Source organism: Hipposideros armiger, unplaced genomic scaffold, assembly GCF_001890085.2.
Source record: "Hipposideros armiger isolate ML-2016 unplaced genomic scaffold, ASM189008v1 scaffold_116, whole genome shotgun sequence".
NCBI lineage: Eukaryota > Metazoa > Chordata > Mammalia > Chiroptera > Hipposideridae > Hipposideros > Hipposideros armiger.
The window spans coordinates 908,036-931,355 of record NW_017731466.1 but is presented as its reverse complement, the minus strand read 5'-3'; the positions used below and the strand labels follow the sequence as shown (position 1 = coordinate 931,355).

Sequence of the window (23,320 nt, the reverse complement as noted above, 5' to 3'; positions counted from 1 at the left end):
CTTGCTCTGAATCTGACCATGATGAGGGAAATACACTAGGCTGAAAAGAAAGCATCTCCAGGTCCCACTCCCCGCACCCCACCAGCCTCGCCTTCCCTCCGTGGAAGGATATAAAGCTAAAATCCACTTGAACCTACGTTTTCAATTTCTGCCAGGAGACAACTTTCTTGTATAGATACTTCAGGTTCTAAATCTGGTTGTGGTGGTCATGAATTCAGAGTCTTGGCGTGGGAGTCACTTCCTGGGAGGAGGTTAGGCAGCTTTAGAAATTGCATCAGTTCTTTCAAATCTCCAGTGTACTATTTACAGTCCTGAAAAGTAATTTACTCTGCGATCCCAGTGGCCAAGAAACTAAATGCGGCTCTTACTCTCAGAATAAGTCCCACTGCAAAGTAATCCAGCACAGGGTGTAGTGGGGTGCTTGTTCGTTTGACCCATCACTACGGAGATCATCATTCTAAACACAGGATGCTGTAGTAACCAAGGCAGATGAGGTCCCTGCCCCCAGGGACATGCTCCTAGATCCAGAGTCTCAAGAGTCTTGTGCGATTCCAAGTCCTAACAGATGCACCAAATGTTTTGAAAAGATGTGCAAACTGCTGGCCCTGCTAATAACATTATACTTCAGTTTGGTTTCTTAGGTTTGAGGGATTTAAAGAACACTTCAGTGAAATCATTTAGGCAGGTGTGAAAAGGTACCAGGTACATGATGGATAATATGAGACTGATTTAGAAAAAGGAGTCAGAAAGGCAGCCAAGTCTCCCTAATGACATGGGCTGACTTAGGTGAGTATAGGGGAAGGACTTTTTAAAATTTTAGTGTATCAATGTAACAATGCATCGCAGTGCTTTCTCTGACTCCCACAAAGGAATAAAATGCTACTAGTATCTTATAATATATTTTACTTTCTCTTAACTAACAGACACTGAAAGCTCTGGCCTGTGATATCATCTTCATTTCAGCATCTCAAACTAGGCACAAACTCCACATTTGGACAATAAACGGAGAGGTTGTGCATCCTGTTCGAGAAACCAGCTTTAATGTTTTTACACAAAGAGCAGACAAACAGAAATCTCAGAAAATAATTCGCAGGTCACTAAGAGGTGCATAGAGACTTGTAGGCATGGGAGATGATGACTGATTTTGAATATGCTGGCTCACGGGAACATCATAGACTGTAAAAGAATGCGAAATTGTAACTGAATTGAAGTCTGCTAAAAATGATGCAGACAGTCTAGACAATTTTAATGAGGCAGAGAGATCTAACACCTAGTAATTCTATCAGCAAATAATTAAAGGTTTTTGGCTAAAAAATGCAAAAAATGTTTATTGATTCGACTCAAAACTTGACTACTTAGAACCTTTAGCTTCTAAGAAATAAAACATCTGCTCTTAACTCATTTTTATAAAAAGAAAAAACTGAGACAAATGTTGCCATGAAGGCCAACTCCTATCTCTACATAATGTCTTAACTGCCGTGACAGCAGATCTGACCACAATTTTAAGACCTTCCTTGAAAGTCCATTTTTACTTTCTTTTGTTCTGTTTCTTAGGATGGGAGTCCAGGTTTATTTACAAAGGCCAAAAGGGCCGTTCCGGTTTCTTCAACATACTGGAAGGAACACAAAGTTGATAAAGAAATTATAAACTTTCCTAGTTCCATGAACAGAAATCTCACCAAACTGGTAAACACAGTGACTGGTGGCTGATTTCTGCTGCACGCAAAGAGAACAGAATTTCTCAGTAATAGAACGTAATCCTTGTATTAAGCATCTGTTATGGGATCATTATGCACTGCATGGATAGACGTTCAAGGAAACATTCCATTTTCAGCTTTACATGAGGTCTCGTTTCTTACAAGGCCTACAATCCAAGGTGTACCTATCGGTACATGAAGATTAGACACAAATCATTTTGAAAATATAATGTAGTCTAAAAGGCAGGCAGAAACAATGAAAGATCAAGGTGGCCCAAATAAGAAGGAAAACGTCACATTTCCTTCGGGATTTAAAGGAAGCTATCTATGTAAAAGTCAGAGGCTAGAGCCTTGCTAAGACGACCTTGGTGGAAGCCACTGGACTCGTCAGAGTAGCCAGTTTCTGCACCTATAGGAGATAGTTCATCCTGTCACAGCCCCAGTGCTGTCAGGAACACTCTGCAGTCCCCTGCCCCCCCCCCCCAGACCGCCTGTAGACTGACTTCAGATCTGATTACATTTCCTCATCAGAAATGTAATCCTCCTAGAGGGGGTCTCCCCCCGACCATTAGAGGGTTCAAAATCAGGGTTGGCCTCCTGGCCAGAAATAAGAAGTGAAAGGTACACAACTAGTGGATCTCTCTGGAGACATGAGTGCCAGCCTACCTTCTGTGCAGCAGACCTTTTTAAAATAAGAATGTGGGGATGGAGCCCAGATAAAGACGAAGCCTCTCAGAGGTCCCCCCTCAAGTGAACTAGAATAACTTGAGTTTCTGCTTACACAGCCAGGGGGCCTGAAAAGGATACTGAAGCGAGAAGAGAAAGCTGCTGATGGACTAAGCTAAATGAGATGCTTCCTGGGGTGTAGGGGAAGACCTAAACAAACTGAAATCAAACACCGTTTATTTTTGCGGTGACAGCTTTAGACCCGTTCCAAAGTTAGTACAGTGCATGACAACCAGGATGCTGTTAGTCTTACGCTCTCCAAACAAGACACAGAGAAGCATCCTACTGGAGGGAACGCTTCCCTTCCCTTTTGTTTAAATCACCTCAGCAAGAACTGTGACCACTGGGGCTCCAGTGTAGGGGCCACAGGCACTGAGAGCTCTGAAGAACATGCAGGAGGCATGCCAGGTCTCCTCCCTGGGAGACTCTGCCCTGATTATCAATGCCACATCCTCTGTTTCCAGGAACCACGGCGGAGCACGTACAAGAAGCTCACGGACTCCTCAAGTGGGACTAGCCTCCCAAACGAAAACTAAAAACGCTCCATTCTCTCTCCCGTGGTGACATCCAGAGGCATGAAAGAACAGTGAATCTCTGAGGTTTGTGGGCAAGGCACTGCCACAGCACGGCCGCACAACACACCCTCAGGAAGCGTGCTGTTCCACCTGGGTCACACTGCGGTGACTGAAGTAATCATGGGCCATTTAAGCCAAGAGAGTTCAGAATGAGGTACCCCACCGGAGTGCTATACTCTCGTCCCTCAAAAGCCCATCACTGGATGCAGGATGCAGGACTTCCTCCTGCAGAAAGACAGGTGCTCTATTTCAAGAGAGCTATCAGAATCCATCTGATGCATGTTACTCCTATCAGCTGCACTACACATTAGAAGAGCTGTAACTGTACTGAACTAATGGGCATTCACATTGTGTGTACAATTCATGCAACACCACCTATGTATATTGTTAACTTTCACAGCACGTTAGTGAAGTATAGGATATTATTATTCCTGTCTTCTAGATGAGGAAACTGAACTAGGGTTTATATATATATATATATATATATATATCTATATATCACTGAGACATAGCAAGAATGTGGCAGAGGTGGGATCATAACACTTTGGCTCCAAAGTGAGTTCTCTTTCCAATACACACACAAGTTTTTAATTTTAAGAAAACACATTGGAAAAACAGCTGTGAAAAATCTTCCAATGAAGATGCCAGTATAATAACATTATGTCTTAAAAATGTACAACATGTCATTCCATGGGTTGTATATCTTAGCGATGCTAAATTAAATATTTACTATGTTTGACTCCTGGACTGAGTTAAATACACAATGATCAACAGATGTTCCAAAGAGAGGCTATTTATATTTATCTCTAGGAAAAGATACCTAAACAAATAAATATAAATCGAAGCAAAAATGAATGCTGTATAATAGTCTGAGTTGATATAAAGTGTAGACATTGCCCTAATAATGAGAAATATTATTAATCATTTGCTAGTTGAAGATCACTATAGAGAGGAAATATAGCTACACCACCACAACTGAGTGTCAAGCCAGCTTGATTCCAAGTGAAAGCTCCACCTCAAATATTAATTATATATATATATATATATAATATTAATATATATGGCATGAAAATAGCTAAGGTCTGAGTAGGCAGATATGCAACCTGTAAGAAAATCATTTTTTCATATATGATCTATAACAGAACTCATTTTCACAGCTCCTTAAAGATATGAGATACTTAAAAACACTTAAAAGATACTAGATGATTTGCAGACATGTAATCAAAGTATCTTAACTTTGTTCACATCAAGTTACGAAACATAAATATATACATCACACAAAGAACTATCACCTAAAACTAACTAACCTTTGACAAACACTTCTTCAGTGAGGAAGATGCAATGACTCAGGGATTTCCAGCCAACAAATATCTGACCTCAAATATTTTTTAAAATAACACATGGTTTCAAATAAACAAATACTTGCCAAATACTAAGTTTCAAAACAATATTCTACGCACAGAGTAATATTTCCGACTTGGCCAACATAACAGTTGCTTACTTAAGAATAGTCCTGTTCAATTAAGACTGGCTTGATCAGGGGACACACCTGAGCAAATTAATTTCCAACTCTAACAGGTACGATGCAGCAGCAATATGGGCTTGAAGCCCCCATAAGTTCAATTCAGGACGATCTTTATGATCAAAGCAGGGCTCTTTCTGTATAATATTTGACCAGGAATGGCAGAACCCCTGGACCTGGTGAGCTTCTGCTGGAATTGCTGATGCTCCCCCTTATAGAAGATGCTCGAGTCTGGCCCTCGGCAGAAGCATCACCAACACAAACATCAGAGAAGGGTGATGTGATCAGGGCAGCATCCCACAGGCCTGTGGTGTAAGAGTTGCTGGCTTAATTATTTGCTGTCCTTCAGGAGAGATAGAATGAAGAGCTCACTGAAGTACTGAGAGGTCCTCGAAAGGCATGTGGCAGGTGGTCAGGGAGAAGACCATGGGTGCTGTCTTGCATGGGGAAGAGTGTCACTGTGAGGCATCTGCTGTTCAAAAGGAACCCATATTGAATCTGCAATCACACATTAGAATTCCCACCAGACCTTTCATCTCCACCTGATTTATACCCAAGTCACCTTCTGATTCTTGTTCCCAATCTTTAATCCATCATTACAGTAAAAAAAAAAAAAAAAGCCTATGAAAATAAAATCTAAGTTCACATGTATTTGTACAGGAAGTTGGTATAGAAAAACTGAGGGGATCAGATGTTCCATTAAAATGATTGGGTAATTACTACTTAGCATCTTTCTAGTACAAGGATGAATTCCCTAATGATGGGTATTGAAAGTAATTAGACAAAGCTGTTCACTTTTCATAATTAATCACCAATCCTATTAATTATGTCTGTATTACACATTCTATTAAATTAGCACACATAATACGAGGCCTTCACACATCAAAGAGAAGCATTATCATGGCACATTAGTGACTTGATAATTTAGCTGAAAGGAACACAAATATTCGTAATTATACTGCTTTTAGAAGGACCACGACTTTTCATTTCCATTATGGTAACAGATAAGGATACGACAGGAGGTGCAAGCCAGCATGCTTTTGTTTAGAGGTTTTATCACCAAAAATGGAAGTCACATTAAAGGCAGGTTTGAGGTGTTTTGAGATCTGTATCTGACAAATTAGGAAGGATATTCATGCAGGGAGCAGACGTGCGGCCATGCTGAGGTCAGCACTGTAGGCTGGGGTGAAGCACATGTGATCCTGGGAACAGATCGCCTGGGTTAAAAGGAGCTGGGTTCACACTGAGAAAGCCTAAGACAGGAGACAATGCAAGCCCTGGTCCTCAGCCCGCTAGAGAAACAATCAGGTGCTTTAAGACATGCAGAATGATGGCCTCTCCATCTTTTCCTCTGCTAGGTGATCTTTGGAGGGGGATGCAGGCTTTGCCACTGAGGCACAGGGGGGACTACCTGCAGCGGTGCCGGTACTGCCAGGGGTTGCTGCCTTACAGAGGGGCCACATGGACAGGAAGCTGATAAGAAACAAATACGCCCAGAGAGGCAGAGGGAGTCAACTGGAGTCAGAAAATCCCGGTATCACAGTCATGGACTGAACTTGACTTCATACGCATGGACGTAAGAGGCGAGGAAGGATGAAGGCGAATCTAGCACGACTACTGGCAAAATGAGTATGATGCACACGGAAGGGTTTCATGACTATTTCAATAATCAAACATGTCTGAGGCATTAAGGTGGGTGAATGAGTGAGTAGCAGCACACAGTACTGCTCATGAAATGTTAGTTCTCCCCAGTACGTTCCCCTGAAGGTAAGTCAGAGGTTTATGTGACATAATTGTACCTACATCATTTGGGGGAGGGGTAGTTGTGGAGGAAGATGTAACAGAAACAAAATTTCCACTATACCATTATGATTATATGAACCACAATTTAGTAAAACTGTTTGCAATTTTACTTAAAGTCAAAATCACAGATTTGGACCAAATCAGTATTTCCTTCCCCACACTAAAGGAGAAGGTATAGTCTAAATGATGCAGGAATTGGAACAGGAAATATGAAGGCAAAAGAAAAAATAAAAAAAAAAAGGAAAAGGACACAGAACACTATAATTTGCAGGTTTCTTTGCATTAGTTTGAATTTGTTAAATTGGTTTTGTGAGGAGAAATAATTTACTACTCTCATTTGGAAACAAATTTACTAGCTGAGCAATTTCCTGATTATAAATTTATCAATTAAGTAGCAAAACACAATAGGAACTTCCCCCCTTCCTCTTCCTCCCCCCCACCTCCGAGTCAAGCCGTTCTTCTCAGTCTAGTGGTGGAGGACGCAGCTCCCTGGCCCATGTTGGTGTTATGATCATTGCGCTCTACCTGGCTGAGGCAGTCGGTTGCCGGCCATTGGCCGGCTGCTCGGTGGCTCACGGCAGCTCTTGCTGGCTGCTGGCGACTCACACTGACCACCAGCCGCTCACGGCAGTTCATGGCAGCCCACGGCGCCGGCCGCCAGCCACTCACAGCAGCTCAGCTCCAGGTCGAGCCGTTGTTCACAATCTTAGTTGCAGAGGGTGCAGCTTACTGGCACAGCTCACTGGCCCATGTGGGAATCGAACTGGCAGCCCTGTTGTTCAGAGCTTGTGCTCTTACCAACTGAGCTATCCGGCCGCCCCCACAATAGTAACTTTTATCTAAACAAATTAATATGAGAGTTTTTAACACCTGAGAGATATACTGCTAGATTTTCCCTCTGAGGGTAACCTGGAATTTTTAGGCCTCCTGGCCCTAGTTTCCCAAGTGTGATCCAAGCACCCCTGGTTGATTCATAAGCTGTTTCTTTCAATATTGAAGTTTTGATATTTCAATGTGGTCATACTGGCTGTACAGCCCCTTCCCCTCACCCCCGGCCTGAAACAGGGGTCCAGGTATACCTTTCATCTAGATCTTACCAAAGTCAGTGCCATTTTTCATGGGAATTTTGGTCAGCTCTTTGAAAAGATGAGTAGCACTAAGTTGGATGCACGCTTTGATACGTTTTTGGCTCCACTTGGAGCTACAAAGTTAGGAGCAACAAAGCTTGTAGGTATTACAGGCAAACCCAACGTCCCCGTCACTTAAAGGTAGGAGAACCATATGTCCCAATTTGCTTGTGACACTCCTGGTCTAGAGCTGCTGTCCCATCATAAAGTATTAACAGCCCCATTTTACTCTCAAAAGCATCATGGTTTAAAGAATAAATTACACATGGTCAACCTACTGAAAGAGAAGCCAACTTTCAAACATAAATTTAAATATTCCCTGAACATTACACTAAGAAAACGGAGCTCTGTGAAATTCCTGAGAGCAGAAACTGTGTTTTTAAAATAGCTTTCCATCTCTTGTATACCAACATGAGCATCAGACTCCGAGAACGTGGCCAGGGGTCATAGCCAAGGAGAGGGGGCCGTCCTGAAAAGCTTGAGTCATGTCCGATAGGCACCTGAGCACCATTCATTGGCTTATCTGTGGGAATTGCTACAAGGCTCTGTGGCCAGAGAAGCTCTCTCCTTTTCCTCAGGTATTGCCCCAAATACACGCAATGATTTACATCAAGAAAGCATGTAAAAGTCTCTATAATAATAAATGCACAATACCTGCAATTAATAAGCTTGCCTGATCTTCTACCTGCTCCTCTGGTTAGAAGTTCACTACTGGATTGCGATGTATCACTGTCTTTCACTCGATTCTATGAGCCTGACTTGATACAAAAGGAATACAGGGGAGAGAGGGCCCTGCGAACAGGGACTGTGCTGCCATTAGAGCTGCCAGCTGTCTGAGCCTCGTCTTCTGGACTCCACAACAGCATCTGGCTTATGTCAACAGGAACAGTTTTGTTACAGGTGTCAGGGGCTGTTATACACAGGTCCTATGCTCACAGGGTATATCCCCATGGGTCCCAAGAAGGACAGGGCTCTGTCTCAAGAAGGACAGGCCTCACTCTGTATTCTGAGGCTCTGAAGAGAGGCAACTGCATGGATGAAATGGAATGAATTCAGTGTCAGCAGACAGGAATAATGGGGAGATTAAGTTGGTATTTTGTATTTAGTTGATCTCAAGGCAGGAGCAAGTGTACTCTAACATGGGACACGGTGTTTCTGTGTGGAACAAAAGACCACTCAGCGTAAATAATAAGGTAGAGAGAGTTCTGGTGTTGAAAATCCTGACATGGCAAAGCAGCCCCATAGAACATGACAGTGCTGTAACATCACGACATTTTGAGAGCGTTTTAGTCTTAACGTGTTATCTTGGGAACACATCTTCCGCAGTCTTCCCCTGCCTGATAGGACTACTCTGGTTCTGGGTGGCATGTCAACCAGAAAAGCAGATTTCAACACTATTAACTGATCTAGGCAAATGGCTGTCAATATAGATTTCATAGCCCCTGGTAGAGACGAAGGATTATTTTTTTTGTCTTACCTATGCAGTAGGGACAACACTGGCCTTTTCTCAAAACAGGTCTCTCACAGGATACGGATGGGCAAGACTCTGAGTAACAGCTAATTACGCTGTCTATGCACACGCAGCTGGTACAGACATCAGGCTTCCACGACTCAGCCGCCAGGAATATGTCCCCTTCATCATTTTTGCAGTAACTAGGCACGCTGTCATTATGGGGTGAGGAAGGCTGGAGAGGTTCATCTGGAAAAATGAACAGAAGGTCATCAGGGAAAAAAAGAAACTGCAGGTCACATGTGCAACTTCGCAACTCTCACTCTGCCTCCCAGAATGCTCTCGGTCACCATGGCTTGCTGTGCCATCTGCCTTAAAAAATGGCTCTGCAATGAAACTGCAACTCTGACTCAAGTAGGGTCTTGAATTTTAAAGCAAAACAACCAAGACCACAAAATATCTGTTGCACAGATTCTGTGAGCTGCTTGCGTAACACCCACTCTACTCTTCTTCCTTAGCTTCAGAACGTCCCGATTTTTGTGGGGATGGATGAGGAATTGGGTCACAATGGGGATGAGTCCCACAGGACAACCCTGCTCCCTGCTTTTCCAGTCTCCCTTGCAGCCAGGGGTGGCCACATCACCTGGCTGTGGCTAATGGGACCTCATGGCTAATGAGCGGATTTCTGGGAAAGCTTTCACTTTTCTTAAAAGAAGGGCAGATGCGATGTTACTGCCACACTTCCACCTTCTTCCTGCCTTGAATCTGAGTGTGGTGCCTGTGGCTTTACTATCCTTATCCTACCTGTAAGCGAGAGAGGCCTTGGTATCACCGCGGCACTAAATGAACGCTAATAAACATCTGCCTCCAAGCTTCTTGTAATGTATGTAAAAGAAACCTCTACTTGTTTAAAAGCTATGGCTGGATTTTCTCTTACTTTGCAGCTACATGTAGTCCTATCCCATCAATACCCAAACAGGTTTTCATTTCACCTACCAAAAAGCAGCTACATGTAATATTCTAATGTTCATGCATTCACATTCATGGCTGAATGATGATGAGAAATCTAAATCACTCATAAAGATGCGCCCACAGAGAAATCTTCTGCTCGTCATTTGTGTCTTTGCTATTTAAAGGCCTTGACCAGAGGGTTTCCAGATCTAGTTACCACTTGACACAGCAAAGAATGCCACTGGAAACCCCAGGTATCCCTTTGGGTCTCGTCCTCCACTGAAATTACATGAAAACTGTAAACTCAAGCAGAAAAATGACTGGGATATAACAAAGAAAAATATGGGAGTGAGTTTCCGAGATTAGAAATCTCACAAATCGCTGATCAGAAAAAGCACTTCTAACCACCTTCACCACTCAACAGGCTAAAAATATCCATGAGGGTCCTACCTGGCAACTCTGCCTGGGAAGCTCGTCTGGGAAACCTGCCCACGGGTTCTCTGGGCCTTCTCTGGGCCTCTCTTGCCATTTTTCCTGCCCCAGAGACCCCTTCTTTATATTTCTGCTTTAAAACACTAACTCTTTTATTTTGTTTTCACCAATTTTTATTTTTACTTGTGTTCATTCTTTTTATTTAGGCTCTCTCTCTCTCTCTCTCTCTCTCTCTCTCTCTCTCTCTCTCTCTTATGCTATGCTACATTACAACTCTGGAAAATAAAGAATGAAAGGAAGTTAAAAAGTTAAAAGAAAGAAAAAGAAAGCAGTGCTATTCTACGCTCTCCCTTTTTGAAATCTGGGGGAGGGATCACCGCCTGTAGGGTGCTCAGTCTTTCTTCACGAGCCCATTGCCGTTTCCAGACTTTGCTCTGAGCCAGACAGACTAGAGGAGAGAGAGTGTGAAGCACAGAGGGAGATGACAGGCATCCCAGGAGATGCAATTACCATGAGGGACGCAGCTCCTCAGAAGCGGCCCTCCCGTTGTACGTAGGTATCATTTTTGGACTACCATAGAGTGCAAGTATCCTAAGGTTAGAGATGGTGTTTTTCTAGAGGTATTTTTATACCATTTGTCAGAGCTACTGTAGAAATTTACTGTGATGTGAAGAAATTCATGTTTTGAATTTTAAGACCTACCTTGTTATTGCTGCAACACAACTATAAATGGAAAGTTCAGAAAGATCAAGGATGGGGTGGGTGACTGATTTTAAAATATAGATTTCAGATAATGCGCTTCTTCACCTTTCTAATATTGGTATGTAACAGAAAGTCCTAACATTTAAGATGAGGGCTATCACTGAAGTCTCTCTCAAGTTCTATGTAAACAGAGGCAGCATCTCCCAGGTGCAGGGTTATAAAGGACAAGTCAAGGCCAGGCACACAGGGGAGCTGGGTCCACTCACGAGCCACGGGGAAGAAAGGAATGGCTCCGCTCCGCTCGGCTAGAATCTGCGGGGCCTCTGCACACTCGCCTTGAGACCCAGCTCTGAGAAACCATGCTTTCACATACACAGGAGACCCATTTCCTGGTAGCTCTTAATCTTTTTCTGGGCTGAGTCCATTCAGGTGTCCTGCCAGTGAATTTGGGCCAGTGGTCATGGGTAAGTACCTTCCTCCAGTCCCCCTCCTCTAACCAACTCCTGTTATTTGTCCTCAGATGCTAGTATAAGTGGAACCCGAGGTACTTTCTACTTTAGTTAAAACTTCCTGGGTTATATGTGCTCTTAGTTATTTCCTTTCCAGGCGCTTCTCTCGCTTTGTCATTATTTACTTAAATGTAGTGTATTGGGTTGTTCAGCTGTTCTTTTGGATTGTTGCTCTATAGGGCAGGAGTTGTATCTATTTTCATTACTCTGGGGATCCCTATGGCTCACACTACAGGCATTCCTTTAAGTATATGTAAAATGAGTATATAAATGGATATAAATTCGTGATCTCCAATGAAGAGACACTCAAACTGGTTTCTACCAGGAGGATGAGAATAGACAGGGTTATATTCTAACACCAATTCATTAGCAGCATTTGCATCTGAATAAAACAGTGATAATGATAAATATATAGTGATAACAATAATGATAAATATATCGTAGGGACTGGGTTATGCATATCCTAACAACATCTGAACTGTCTTATACTAGAAAAGGCGTAACACTAATTAAGCTTCTCAGGTTAACATGGCTGGTAATTACACCGAAGATTTTATACTAAGATGACAATATTTCGACAGCAGTGCATGATGACAACAGCAAATAATGTGGTTATCCCTACAGGTTCATCAGTGTGAACCCATGAAGATTCTGGACATGAACTATGCTGGATGTAACGAAGGAACAACAGATTCTGGCCAGCTGACCAGATAATCCAATGCAAAAAACAGTAATGAAATACAAGGCTTTATGTTTTACTGAGCAGAAGTACCCTAAGAATATACACTTAGAAGGTAAAAGGTTACTAATTTAAGTTGAAAAGATAAAAGACTAAGCAACAACAAAATAAAACTAGTATGCTGTCAACTTGGTCATTTTATATATATATATATATAAATAAATAAATAAATAAATAAATAAATAAATAAATAAATAAATATCTTTTGGGAAAAAAGTCATATAGTCTTGTGTTAATTTGAAGTGCTACTTTAGTTACAAGACCAGTAACTTGCATTTAAAATCCAACAAAATCTGATAATCTTTGTTTCATGGCCATAAATTTACCTACTAAGGCCAGATTATCTGAGAACAAAAAAGAAGCAAATAGTAATACTCTTTGTACATGTGCAGTGCTCGTCGCTTAATACTTTTGGATCTTAACTTATTAATCATCACAGGTTTGCATATTTTAGCAATCCCTCCATCTCACATTCTCAAAGTGTCTTGAACACCTTTAGGTATTTCAAGGAATTTTATTCACATTATTTATCAGTAACTGCTCTTCCCATTTGTTAAAGACAAAGATGACTTTTCACATTAGCAAAGTCATCTGGAATAATCTGGGGCAGCATGACTGTCTCTTCCTGAGTCTGAAGTGTAGGGTTGAACAAAAATGGCAGAAAGAAACAACGGCCCTTTTTTCCCCCAAAGTCACCTCAGCTTCATGGCATACTGACTGCCTCAATGTGTGGTCTATAGAATGGAATGAATTTAGGAAGCCGGCTGCCAGGTGTCCTGCCTAGCTTACTGGTGACTGGGTTTGGGACCCTCCCACATGGGCTCACGCTGCTGGTCCTGCAGAATGAGCATGCCCGAGCTGCAGCCTTCCCCTCCGCGTGCATTCGGGGCACGGCGCTGGCTACCTGTGCACTGTGGGCAGCAGGAGTCCTGGGTGCGTGCAGGGTTCTGGCAGAGCAGCGGCGGGCACACCTCCGTCTCACATAGCACCCGCCCGCTGTGGCACGTGCACTGAGTACAGGAGTCTATGTTCCACGTTTCTCCTTCCACAAAGTACTCTCCTCCAGGGGCGTGGCAGATGGAAGGGGTGCTGAGCTCTGGCTTCTGCACCACAAAGTCATCTGGGGGAGGACACAAAATCAAAACACAAGACGTTATTCCTCAGTAGTCATAGCAACTCGTGAAAGACAGGGAAGAGAAACTGACCATGGAGTATCTCACTCTGTTCTCATTAACAGAACAGTGAAGAAGATATTCCATGTATAAAAACATGAGGCAAGACCAGAAGAGTGTTAGGAAGTGAGGTTCAAGTGGTTCGAGTTTATCAATAATAATGAGAGAATCCAATAAGAGAATTACATTACATGGAGAGGACTCCTACTGTAGAAATAAGAACAGGTGCCTCAGGGGATTTCTGCAAATGTGTAGGAATTGTCTATAATAGAATGAAGATTTTTTCATTTACTGAAAGTATGCTATGGTCAAATTTCTATGCTAAGTGCTCAACATGCATTATTTCATTTATTCCTTACATCAACCTTGCAAGGTAGGTACCATTATCCTATTTTACATATGAGGGAACTGAGGGCTGGCTCCGAGTAGTAAGATCAGAGAAGGGATTTGAACACAAGTCTATGCTTGTTTGGATCATGGATATGCCTCTAGATTAAACACAACTTCCAAATGCTCTGTGCTCCATCCTCTTCATTATCCTGGAACCCTGGGTACTTTTATGCTTGAAAATACATCCTGTGGTTGAGCAGGCCACACCCCAATCGAGACCAGCTGTCAGCAAACCAAGCAGGAATACTCTTGTAGAATCAACAGTCTGAAAACCCTCACCTGAGATGAAACATTTATTTGGCGATAGCATCATCAAGCCAAGTGAATGCTCAGAGGCTGATGGTAACGATGATTTCTTTCCCTCCAGGAGAGGCAACTTTGGCCTCTTGGGGAGATGATAATGATAGAGAGGGAATTTGATGTTTAAAATGTCAAGAGGTATTGGGAGTTGCCCTGAGTTGTGCTGGGGAAATGAGAAGTATGAAGACATTAAGCATACTTGTGTAATCCAAATTCAACAAGCATTTCAAGAAGGTGTTGACAGTGCTGAACCCTGCCGAGAAGCAGTCTGGAGACACCATGGCTAGGCTCACGCTTGGAGCTTGGAGGAGATTGGGCCCCAGAAGAACTACCCTGTCTCTGCAGATACTCAGATCTGAAATCTCCAGGAGCTCTCAGGCTGTTACTTTCAAAGGGGAGGTTGGCACAAGAGTCCACACGGATGGCATACAGTGGTATGGGCTGATTTCCAGTTAAGGAGGTAACTTTTAAAACAACTCTATCTCAAGGGAACTCGAAAAGACCGGAACTTTGACAGAGAGGACATATAACAGAAAACTGACCTTGGTCAACGCTTATATTCATAAGCAACTGGACCGCACTTTCCAGTGGATGAGGAAAACAGACAGGAAGACAATCGGAATGAAAACTGAGCTGGGGCAAGATGACAAAAGTGCCTTTCTCATGGTTTATAAACAAAAAATTGTTCCAAAGAAGCATCAATAAACTAATGCTGGGAAAAAAAAAATCCTCCCTTATTGCTTTCAAAAAGGACACAGAGAGGATTGATAATGACTGCCCTTTTAAATGCTGACATGTAGAGAAGTGGTCAGGAGAAAAGTGATGTGGGCTTGCAGGTCTCGTCTTGCTAATGAGTCCCTTTACTTCATGTATGTACTATGTGCCTTGAGGCAAAATACGAGAGTGGCCGGAGAAGCGGTGCTAAAAGAAAAACTGAAAGGTAGAGGGTGAGAAAGAAAAAAAAAAATACAAGAAACAATATCATTCTATCGGAGGAGGTTAGGAGCTGCTCACTTAGCCCGGGTGGGGTGGGGTGGGTGTGGGGGGGAAGGTGGGGAAACCACACCAAAAACAGTTAATCCTTGAATGGAAGAGAGGAGAAAATATTCTTTAAAGTAGGAGTTTATGGATACAACCGTTCTGGGGTCTCTAGTCAGAAGAATCTATATATGGTAATCCACTAAAGATATTTGGAAAAAATCTCCTTACACACCCACATATATCAATATATATGTGTGTTTATACATGTATATTTAGATATCCATGCACCCATAATCACATGACATTTTGGTGTGTGTTTGCATTAGCACTTTCCTTATTTCTAGAATAAACTAGTTCTGGTTCCACTAACTTTCAGTTCTTAAGTCAAATCTGTTCTTAGTCATATCTTTGCATTTCCACCAGTCTGACTCAGTCTTCACTGAGTTCATGTTTAGCCAAGACCCAAGTGCAGACCACACTCTATACACACATGCTTATAATTAAAGCAAGGGGTCTTCACTGGAACAAATGGGGACTCTTCCTTCCCCAAAGAGTCATCATCGAGTTCTGTCTCATCAAACTGCTCATTTTATCTTCTGTTTCAGTGGATACTAGTGGTTTTTCATATTTAACTAGCAAAACATGTGAAAAAGGAAATAGTTTCGATACAGAGCACATCTGACTAAACGATGGGAAAAAAACAAAACAAACACTGTAATCTGGTCCTCGACAAGCGTGTGAGGGCTGCCTGTCATTTTGATCCCTTAGTAGTTACTGAGGTGTGTAGACTCTCAAGCTGAAAGGACTTCAAGTGTCCGTCTCCCCTGGCAGGTAGGGCAGGTGCAGTGTGGCCAGGACGAGCCACTTTCTCTCCTACCTGGGCCTGCCTTGCTGCAGAAGGACCAGACCTCAGGTTCTTTACTTCACCCACTGCATAAATGGATTCATCACAGGGAGATACAGGACTGGACTGATCAGACAGAAAACCATCATGACTCCAAAATCTGACAGTCCATTTCAGTCTTAAAAGAAGTGTGATGTACGAATGGGGGACTTCACTTCTCCCTGGCCTTCCAGCTGACATACTATTTACTTTGGGTAAGAGAGTTAATCTTTCTGTATCTGTTTTTCAAATGAAAAATGGCCTAAGTTTTCCCTAACTCAAAATAGCTTGCACAGAGGAAGAAATAATAAATATAAAACTGAGTTGAGCTCTTTGGATAAAAGGCACTAGATGAGGTAGTATGATAATAATTACAGTTATTGACAACCATAATTCAGATCCCCATGAGTTATAATCTGCTCTGCTCTTCTGGTAACTTATCTTGATTACCACTATTACGATTTTAAATATTTGAGATGTGTGGTCACTCTAAATTTCCCGATTTGGCAAGAATGCCAAATATCCATTAATTTAAAAAAGAGTAATAGCCACAAACTTCAATAATTCTCCCTCTCCAATATTACTTTATGAATAATGAGCTTTTATGGAATAAAATTAGCACCAATCCCCTCCAATTAACTAAGACATTCAGCCTTAATACGCTACCTCTGTAAAATGGAGAGCTGGAGTTTAAGTGCATCAACCCACAAACCTTCACACAAATGTAGTTCAAAGACCAATATAACAGAGTAAGCCATTCAAAAATAAGGAGTAGTTTTAGAGCTTTAGGATTTTCTCTGGTCTCTGGCTAATCACTTAAGAGTGCCCAACTGATTTCGTGGCTATTGTTGACAAAAACAACGGAGAGCTGCAATATGTCCCGGGGTCGTCCCCGGCATGTCCCCCCAAGTCACAGATGTGAGGCGGCCCTGCGAGGCAGAAATCATTTGCTTAGGGAACACATAAGATGGCGGCCAGCTTTTACCTGAACATGATGGGCAGCACTGTCCCGGATGAATGGTGGGGCTGCCACAGGCAGGCACCGGGCAGGTGATCAGAGCACACATTTCCCGTCCATTGTAACAGTAGCATTCCCGGCACCCATCATGCCAGCTTTCCTCATTTTTATGATGATGGCCATCCATGGACAGACATGTGCCTGACAGGACAGGTGGCCCGGCTGAAACAGGGACCTCTGGACAGACAGAAGGCAGCCTTGGTAAAAACGTAGCTACTACACAGGAGAAACAGCCCACAGTGTCCTTACAGGCAACGCTACCCAGCCACCAAAAATCATGTCTACAAAGGGACAGGCTCATTACATGGAAAAGGCTCATGAAAAGAATTTGTTAATATGCTCTCAATGTTGACAAACACGGTCCTCTCCTATTGGCGGGGTTATAATTGATTTTTACTCATTTCACTCTGCTTTCTCATTGTTATATAATAAACAAGTATTGGTTTCATAGCAAATGTTACACACATTTAATACATGCAGAATAATCACTCTCTTAGAAGTCACCCAGTGGGGAAATCCTGGGCCCCTGGCAACTAACGGATTTTTGTTCAGCAGGTCAACTGAAGCAGGGACTAGATCTTTGTTTACTCTGAGCCCCCTTCAAAACACCCTTCAGGTGATAACTGTCCAACTTTGAAAAAACACAGAACAAACTCGAGGGATCTTTTATTGCTTCATCTGTGGATCATACTGACCACTAAAACAGTCTGGGCCGGAGCTGGGGTAGGGGCAGAAATGGTGGTCAGTGCGCATGCTCACGGCTTTAGCACCGTCCTTGAGCAGGAAGTCCCAGGCAAAAGGTGTGCCCGGGATTCGCCCCTATACACAGCTATAGGCTGGCATGTGCTTAATTAGCAGTTGTCTACATTCTCATGGAAAACTGTGTTACCAGAAAATTACAGGAGCCACCTGTTGAGCCACACCCATCCTCAAGGGCTTTGAAAAGGGGTCTTTCCTGTATTAATTGTATCCATCCACTGTGGGACAGAGGGAGGCTCTATGGAGGTCAAGATAAAAATGCTTTAGGCTGAAGTTTCTGAGAGAAGTAAAATTGAAGAGCTAGAAAGTGATTCATTTGGTCAATGTGCTTGTCCATTATATGCTTACTTTAAATTCTATTGTGAGCTTTTATTCTATTGAGATGATAGGAAAACGGATAGTCCCATAGAGAGGGACAACTGGGTCATAGTAGACAGCAATCATGGAAATTGTTTCATTTACATGATGTCCTTCTGCTCTGTTTCTGTGCCCCTGGTTGCTCCGAGGCGGGGAGGGTCACGCGGTCACACTTACCTCTGCACTTGCAGATAAGACAGCCATGACTGTCTTGCTGGAAACCCAAGGGACAGATTTTACTGCATGGGAGCTCTGGGCATCTCTTACAGCGACAGATGTCACAGCCGTGCTTATTCTTCCTGGATAATTAAAATTTTGTAAGAGGTCAGAAAATCCACGTCTCAAATGATACCCAAGTGCTCAGACCTAGGGTCACTGAAATGATGGAGAGCTGGAGTTTAAGCACATAAGCCCACAAACCTTTACACAAATGTTGTTCCGAGGTCAATATAATTGAGTAAACCATTCAAAAATAAAAAGAGGAGTTTTAGAGTTTTAGAATTTTTCTGGTCTCTGGCTAATCATTTACAGTGCCTGGCTGATTTTGTGGCTGTTGTTGACAAAAACCAGACCTAGGGTCACTGAAGTGATACTATTATTGAGCAAAATGACTTGACTTTTGCTCTAAAAAAACTCCTGGAGTGATGTGTAATTACCTCCCTGTGGTCATGACCACCCTGCCTCACTCCCAAGTCCCCATGGCCAAGGTTTAGAATTGCTCAAGTACTTATGTGCTTCTGGGATGTAAATCTCAAAATCCCAATAACATCACTGTTGATTTAATTAGTAGAAGTGGTGTTACAATATAAAAGGATGAATGTGTAACTCCACGAATAGGACAGCTACATTAGGGGCAAAAGTCCTCCTTTTGTCAGTGCTACAGGCTTTCTCCTGCAACCATGATCTCTGAGAAATTTCAGATACTAGAAAAAAAGATGTCTATAGAAGATAGAAGAAGTTAAGGCCCATACACCTGGGAACGCAACACAATGTTGATAAAGGATCAAAGCCTGGAGAAGTCCTGAGATCAATGTCCAGTAGTCACTTTATGACTTAGAAAAGAATTGCAGTTGAACAATGCTCCCATCCATGGGGTATGACCAAAGCATATGGGGTAAAGGAAAAAGGCTAAACTTACTGATCTCCTTTAATAAGCTACAGTGCTTAAATGTTGTGATCGTAAAGATGACATTAAATAAATAAATATATGTTTATTAAAAAATATCACCGTAGTTCAAGTGAAGATTTTTCTGGACAAAAATTCTTACCAATTCCTTTCTTTTCTTTACAAGAGTGATACTGCCTGTCATAAAAGGAGCTCAATCACTCTCCTTTGCTTTCTGTCCACTGGTTGCAGGACTGAGCCCTCTCTCAGGCTCAACATCTCATCTACAGGAGGAGCTCCTTTACCCTCAGATTTTATCCCAAGCAGCCCTAAGCGGCAATAGTGGTGTTCAACTAACAGAAGAAAAAAGAAAAAAGAAAAATACCTGTTCTTCCTCATCTTGGACAAATTAAGGAGCTCTAAAAGAAGACAGCCCTATGGGGAACCCTTGGAATTCCACGGTCCACATGACAATTAAACTACAATTTGCTAGGTGTAATGGTCTACTTGTTTATTTCAGCACAACGAGAACAAGGAATTAAATGAATTATTCATATCATATGTCATACACTGTGTCATTTTCAATACCTATCAAGGCTTTAACTGATTCGCTTGTTCACTCATTTATTCATTCATCCATCTATTCACCCACCCCACTCTCCCTCCCTCCTTCCCTCCTTTCTGTAAGCATTTACATACAGTAATGATCCACTCAGCATGTGTATACAAGGAACACCAAAGGCTGCCTTCATCTTAACATTCCCATATGGTGTCTGGCCAAGAATTCTCCTTCAGAGGCTGTCCTTGAATCACAGCTACTGTTCTGGCTGATGCACTACTCATTTGTCTACTGTGGTCAACTCGGTCCTCCTTGAATGTGCTTACTGACAGGGCTACAAAGTGAAATTTACATTCCTCAAAGAGATTTACTTCCGAGATGAAGGCTGGACCTCAATGCTGCCTTGATTCTGAACTGTCATAATACTGCAGCAAGTGGTGGTAGCTACTATTACGGTGATACTTTATTCTATAATTAGCCTTTAAGCTAAGAAATACCTACACTATTATTGGTACATAGTCATATTTTAGGATTAGGGACAACGATGATTTATTAGTTTACTTGGGACATTTTTAAGAATACTGTTCCCAACTTCCCCAATTAAAATTAGAATTAACATTACCCTCTCTGTGCTAAACTAGAATTTCCAAGTGGAAGAATAGCAATGATGACTTTAACAAGATGCGCAAGAGATGATGGATCTAAGTCCCTTATTATTAGTAGTACAATATAAATATATCAAATTGAGAAGGCAGAAAGACTAAAATGTAAGGGAACCAAGGAAAGAATGATAAAGCAAGATTCTGAAAGGTAATTTTTCTTAAGGGATCAACTTGATATGAAGGCAGAAACAGATGCTAATACAGACACGAGGAAATAAATGTGAAGTGTCTATTCCCTCCACCACCCCCGGAATAATATGATTTCATGGGGTTTGGCTCAATCAAGAATATTTGAAAATACAAGTCATGGTCCTGATCTCCAAGGAAATCCATAAAATCTATGCTACCTCAAGAAAAAATACAAACCGTAGATTAGCACTCAGGTAAGATATCAAGGCATGGCAGGTAAGGTTGCTTAGTATTGCAACTGAGTTCCTGTCAACTAATCTTAAGTATAGATTAAGTAAGTTATCAGAAAATAGTCACTGGGACAGTTGTGAAAAGTGTGACACAACACTGGGGCCCCATGACAACTCCATCCCTCCTCAGTGTCCAAATGGGGAAGTGACACATAATAGGCCCCAAGGGTGGTATCATCACAAGGCACTGACCCACCTTCGTAAGAGAGAAGAGGAAAACTCGATTCTTTTCTGGGGAGACACCACCCTTTCCCTGCTTTCTGATTCACCTAACAAAACAAGCCCAGGTCTCCTGGGCTCAGCACACCATTGATTCACTCACAAACACACAGAGAACAGCTAGTAGGTCCAGCCATTCACCACATTATAAGCAACGGAAACTAGACCTACTGAATTCAGAAATACGTACAGGTATCCAAATGGACAGTACTTGTCACAGATTATGGGTCTGCACTTCTTGGGCCGTGGACGGCACTGACATATCTCGCAGTTGTGGGCGTCTGTGACGAAACCGAAGGGGCAGTCCAAGCTGCAGGCTCGTTTGAGGCCTGTGCACAGTTCCTCCCCTGTGAAGACACACGGACAGCATGTTGTTTCCAAAGAGGGACAGAGCAGGACACATCGAAGTTTCAGGACCTTCCCCTCATCGTCCAACCTTCCACAGATGTCAATTTCTCAGCTCTACTATAGCATTAGGAATGGCTAAAAATCATAGTTCACGCTATTTCACGAATATCACAACATAACTCCATGTTTTGGTACTACTGCAAAAAATAAAAGCCCAACTCTGAAAAACAGACTTTTGACATGTTCTCTCTTTGGGTGCTGAAAAGCAAGCAGGCTGACAAGACTGAGTGAATTTTTTCATGAAATTTGTTTTTATTAGTCACCTCAAACTACTGATTAGCCACTTATTGATAAAATGAGAGAATTAGAAAATTACACCTAAAATTTCATTGTCTACTTTGTTTCTAGTGCATGCCCATAATAATGCATGTTCTTGAATGTTCACACAATGTTTACTCTTACTAGTTTTAGATGTTATCATATAATATGGCATACTACATGCAGCACAAAGGATTTCTTACCCTTTCTTTAAAAAGTACATTTCTTATAACATGATAGAAAGTGAAATTTTCAGTGTTTAATTTAGCGATTTTTTTCCCCCTCTATTGCTGACAAATATCCAGGTGTTTGGATACACTCAAATGACTAAAATATGTATGTGTCAAAAGAATATCTAGATTAATGTTTAATTATCCACTATTTGAAATGTTTAAACTGTCCCCTGTTGGTCAGTTTTAACTTATTTCAGAAGGGGAAAAAAAAGAAAAAGAAAAGAAGCAATGATGAATGGCAAAAGAAACTACTAGCCCTATTAGCTTAATAGAAGTCTTCTAAAAAGATTTTAAAGGGATTTTAAAGTGATTTAGGGATTAATAGCATAATAGAGGGAATAAAACGTTAGGGTGAGAAAAAAAGCATTCTCAGTAATGTAACTCAAGTAAGTTGAGACTTGTCTAAATTAACTGCAGAATGTGAAAGACAAATTCTGATGGCAACAGTATGGCAATGTTTGAGTACTGCTCTGCATGGAGTGGTAACATGGGAAGAAGAGATTATTTTTGTTGGAATACTAAATAAATCTTTATTGTACTTGGACATCCTTTCACAGCATAAATATTCTAAGTAATGTATAAGTTACTAGGAAAAACAGAACACATTTGTCCCTTCCACACACAGATTTTATCATCTAAAATTAAACCTTAATTACTGTTAACAGGTGAAATGGGCTCATGTTTTATGTAAATATTTTAAGATAGCATCTTTCATGAATCTTAGCTGGTAATACTCAAACATTTAATTTAGTTTTTTTTTTTTTAATAAATGTGATTTATGGTACAATTTTCTATTTTGTCATTATCAAAAACCTTTCATTACATGTATTTAGTATAACCTCATGGATCTGTATTACTACTATGAAGCAACTGATTACTAATTTATAGCCTTAAAAGCAAAATTCTAAATGGCTCATTGAAAAATTTGTAATTATATGACTTGAAAGGTCATAATTTTTCATCTCTCTACCATTATTAAGGGAATGATGAAGAATGGAGAAGACTTTCATGGCCACATTTCTTTTTCTGATACTGAGATCTAAGTTGTGAGCCCATTTTTTTATTATGAGAATTTTTAAGTCACAACACCAAGTATATTACGTTGGGAAATAGATGAATTAAAAACACTCTAAGAACTTCCCAGAGTTGGCATCCTTGAAACTTATGGAGTCTGAGCAACTTTGTGCATTTATTTTTCTAGTCCTGTAAAAAAGGAGGAGTATTGGGCCAGCCGAGTGGCACGATGGTTAAGAACACGCTTGGGACGCCAGAGGGCCCCAGTTCGGTTCCCACATATGAGGGCCAGTGACACTGCCCTCCACAGCTAAGATGCTGAACAACAGCTCAACCTGGAGCTGGGCTGC

At 41.7% G+C, this 23,320-nt stretch overlaps 1 protein-coding gene across 4 annotated transcripts in view; it reads right to left on the bottom strand.

Moving 5' to 3' along the window:
- CRIM1 (cysteine rich transmembrane BMP regulator 1) overlaps window positions 1-23,320 on the bottom strand; it is a 187,734-nt gene that overhangs the window by 21,231 nt on the left and 143,183 nt on the right. For 2 of the 4 annotated variants that reach the window (XM_019647786.1, XM_019647788.1), the window contains 5 exons: window positions 21,248-21,404; window positions 18,271-18,392; window positions 16,945-17,154; window positions 13,138-13,353; window positions 8,928-9,149 (listed from right to left, as the gene is read on the bottom strand). In XM_019647786.1, the coding sequence (XP_019503331.1) occupies window positions 8,928-9,149; window positions 13,138-13,353; window positions 16,945-17,154; window positions 18,271-18,392; window positions 21,248-21,404 (927 nt within the window). Of the gene's footprint in view, window positions 1-1,023; window positions 1,177-8,927; window positions 9,150-13,137; window positions 13,354-16,944; window positions 17,155-18,270; window positions 18,393-21,247; window positions 21,405-23,320 lie in introns of those variants that run through there. The other 2 variants (XM_019647789.1, XM_019647787.1) reach the window with 2 other exon arrangements.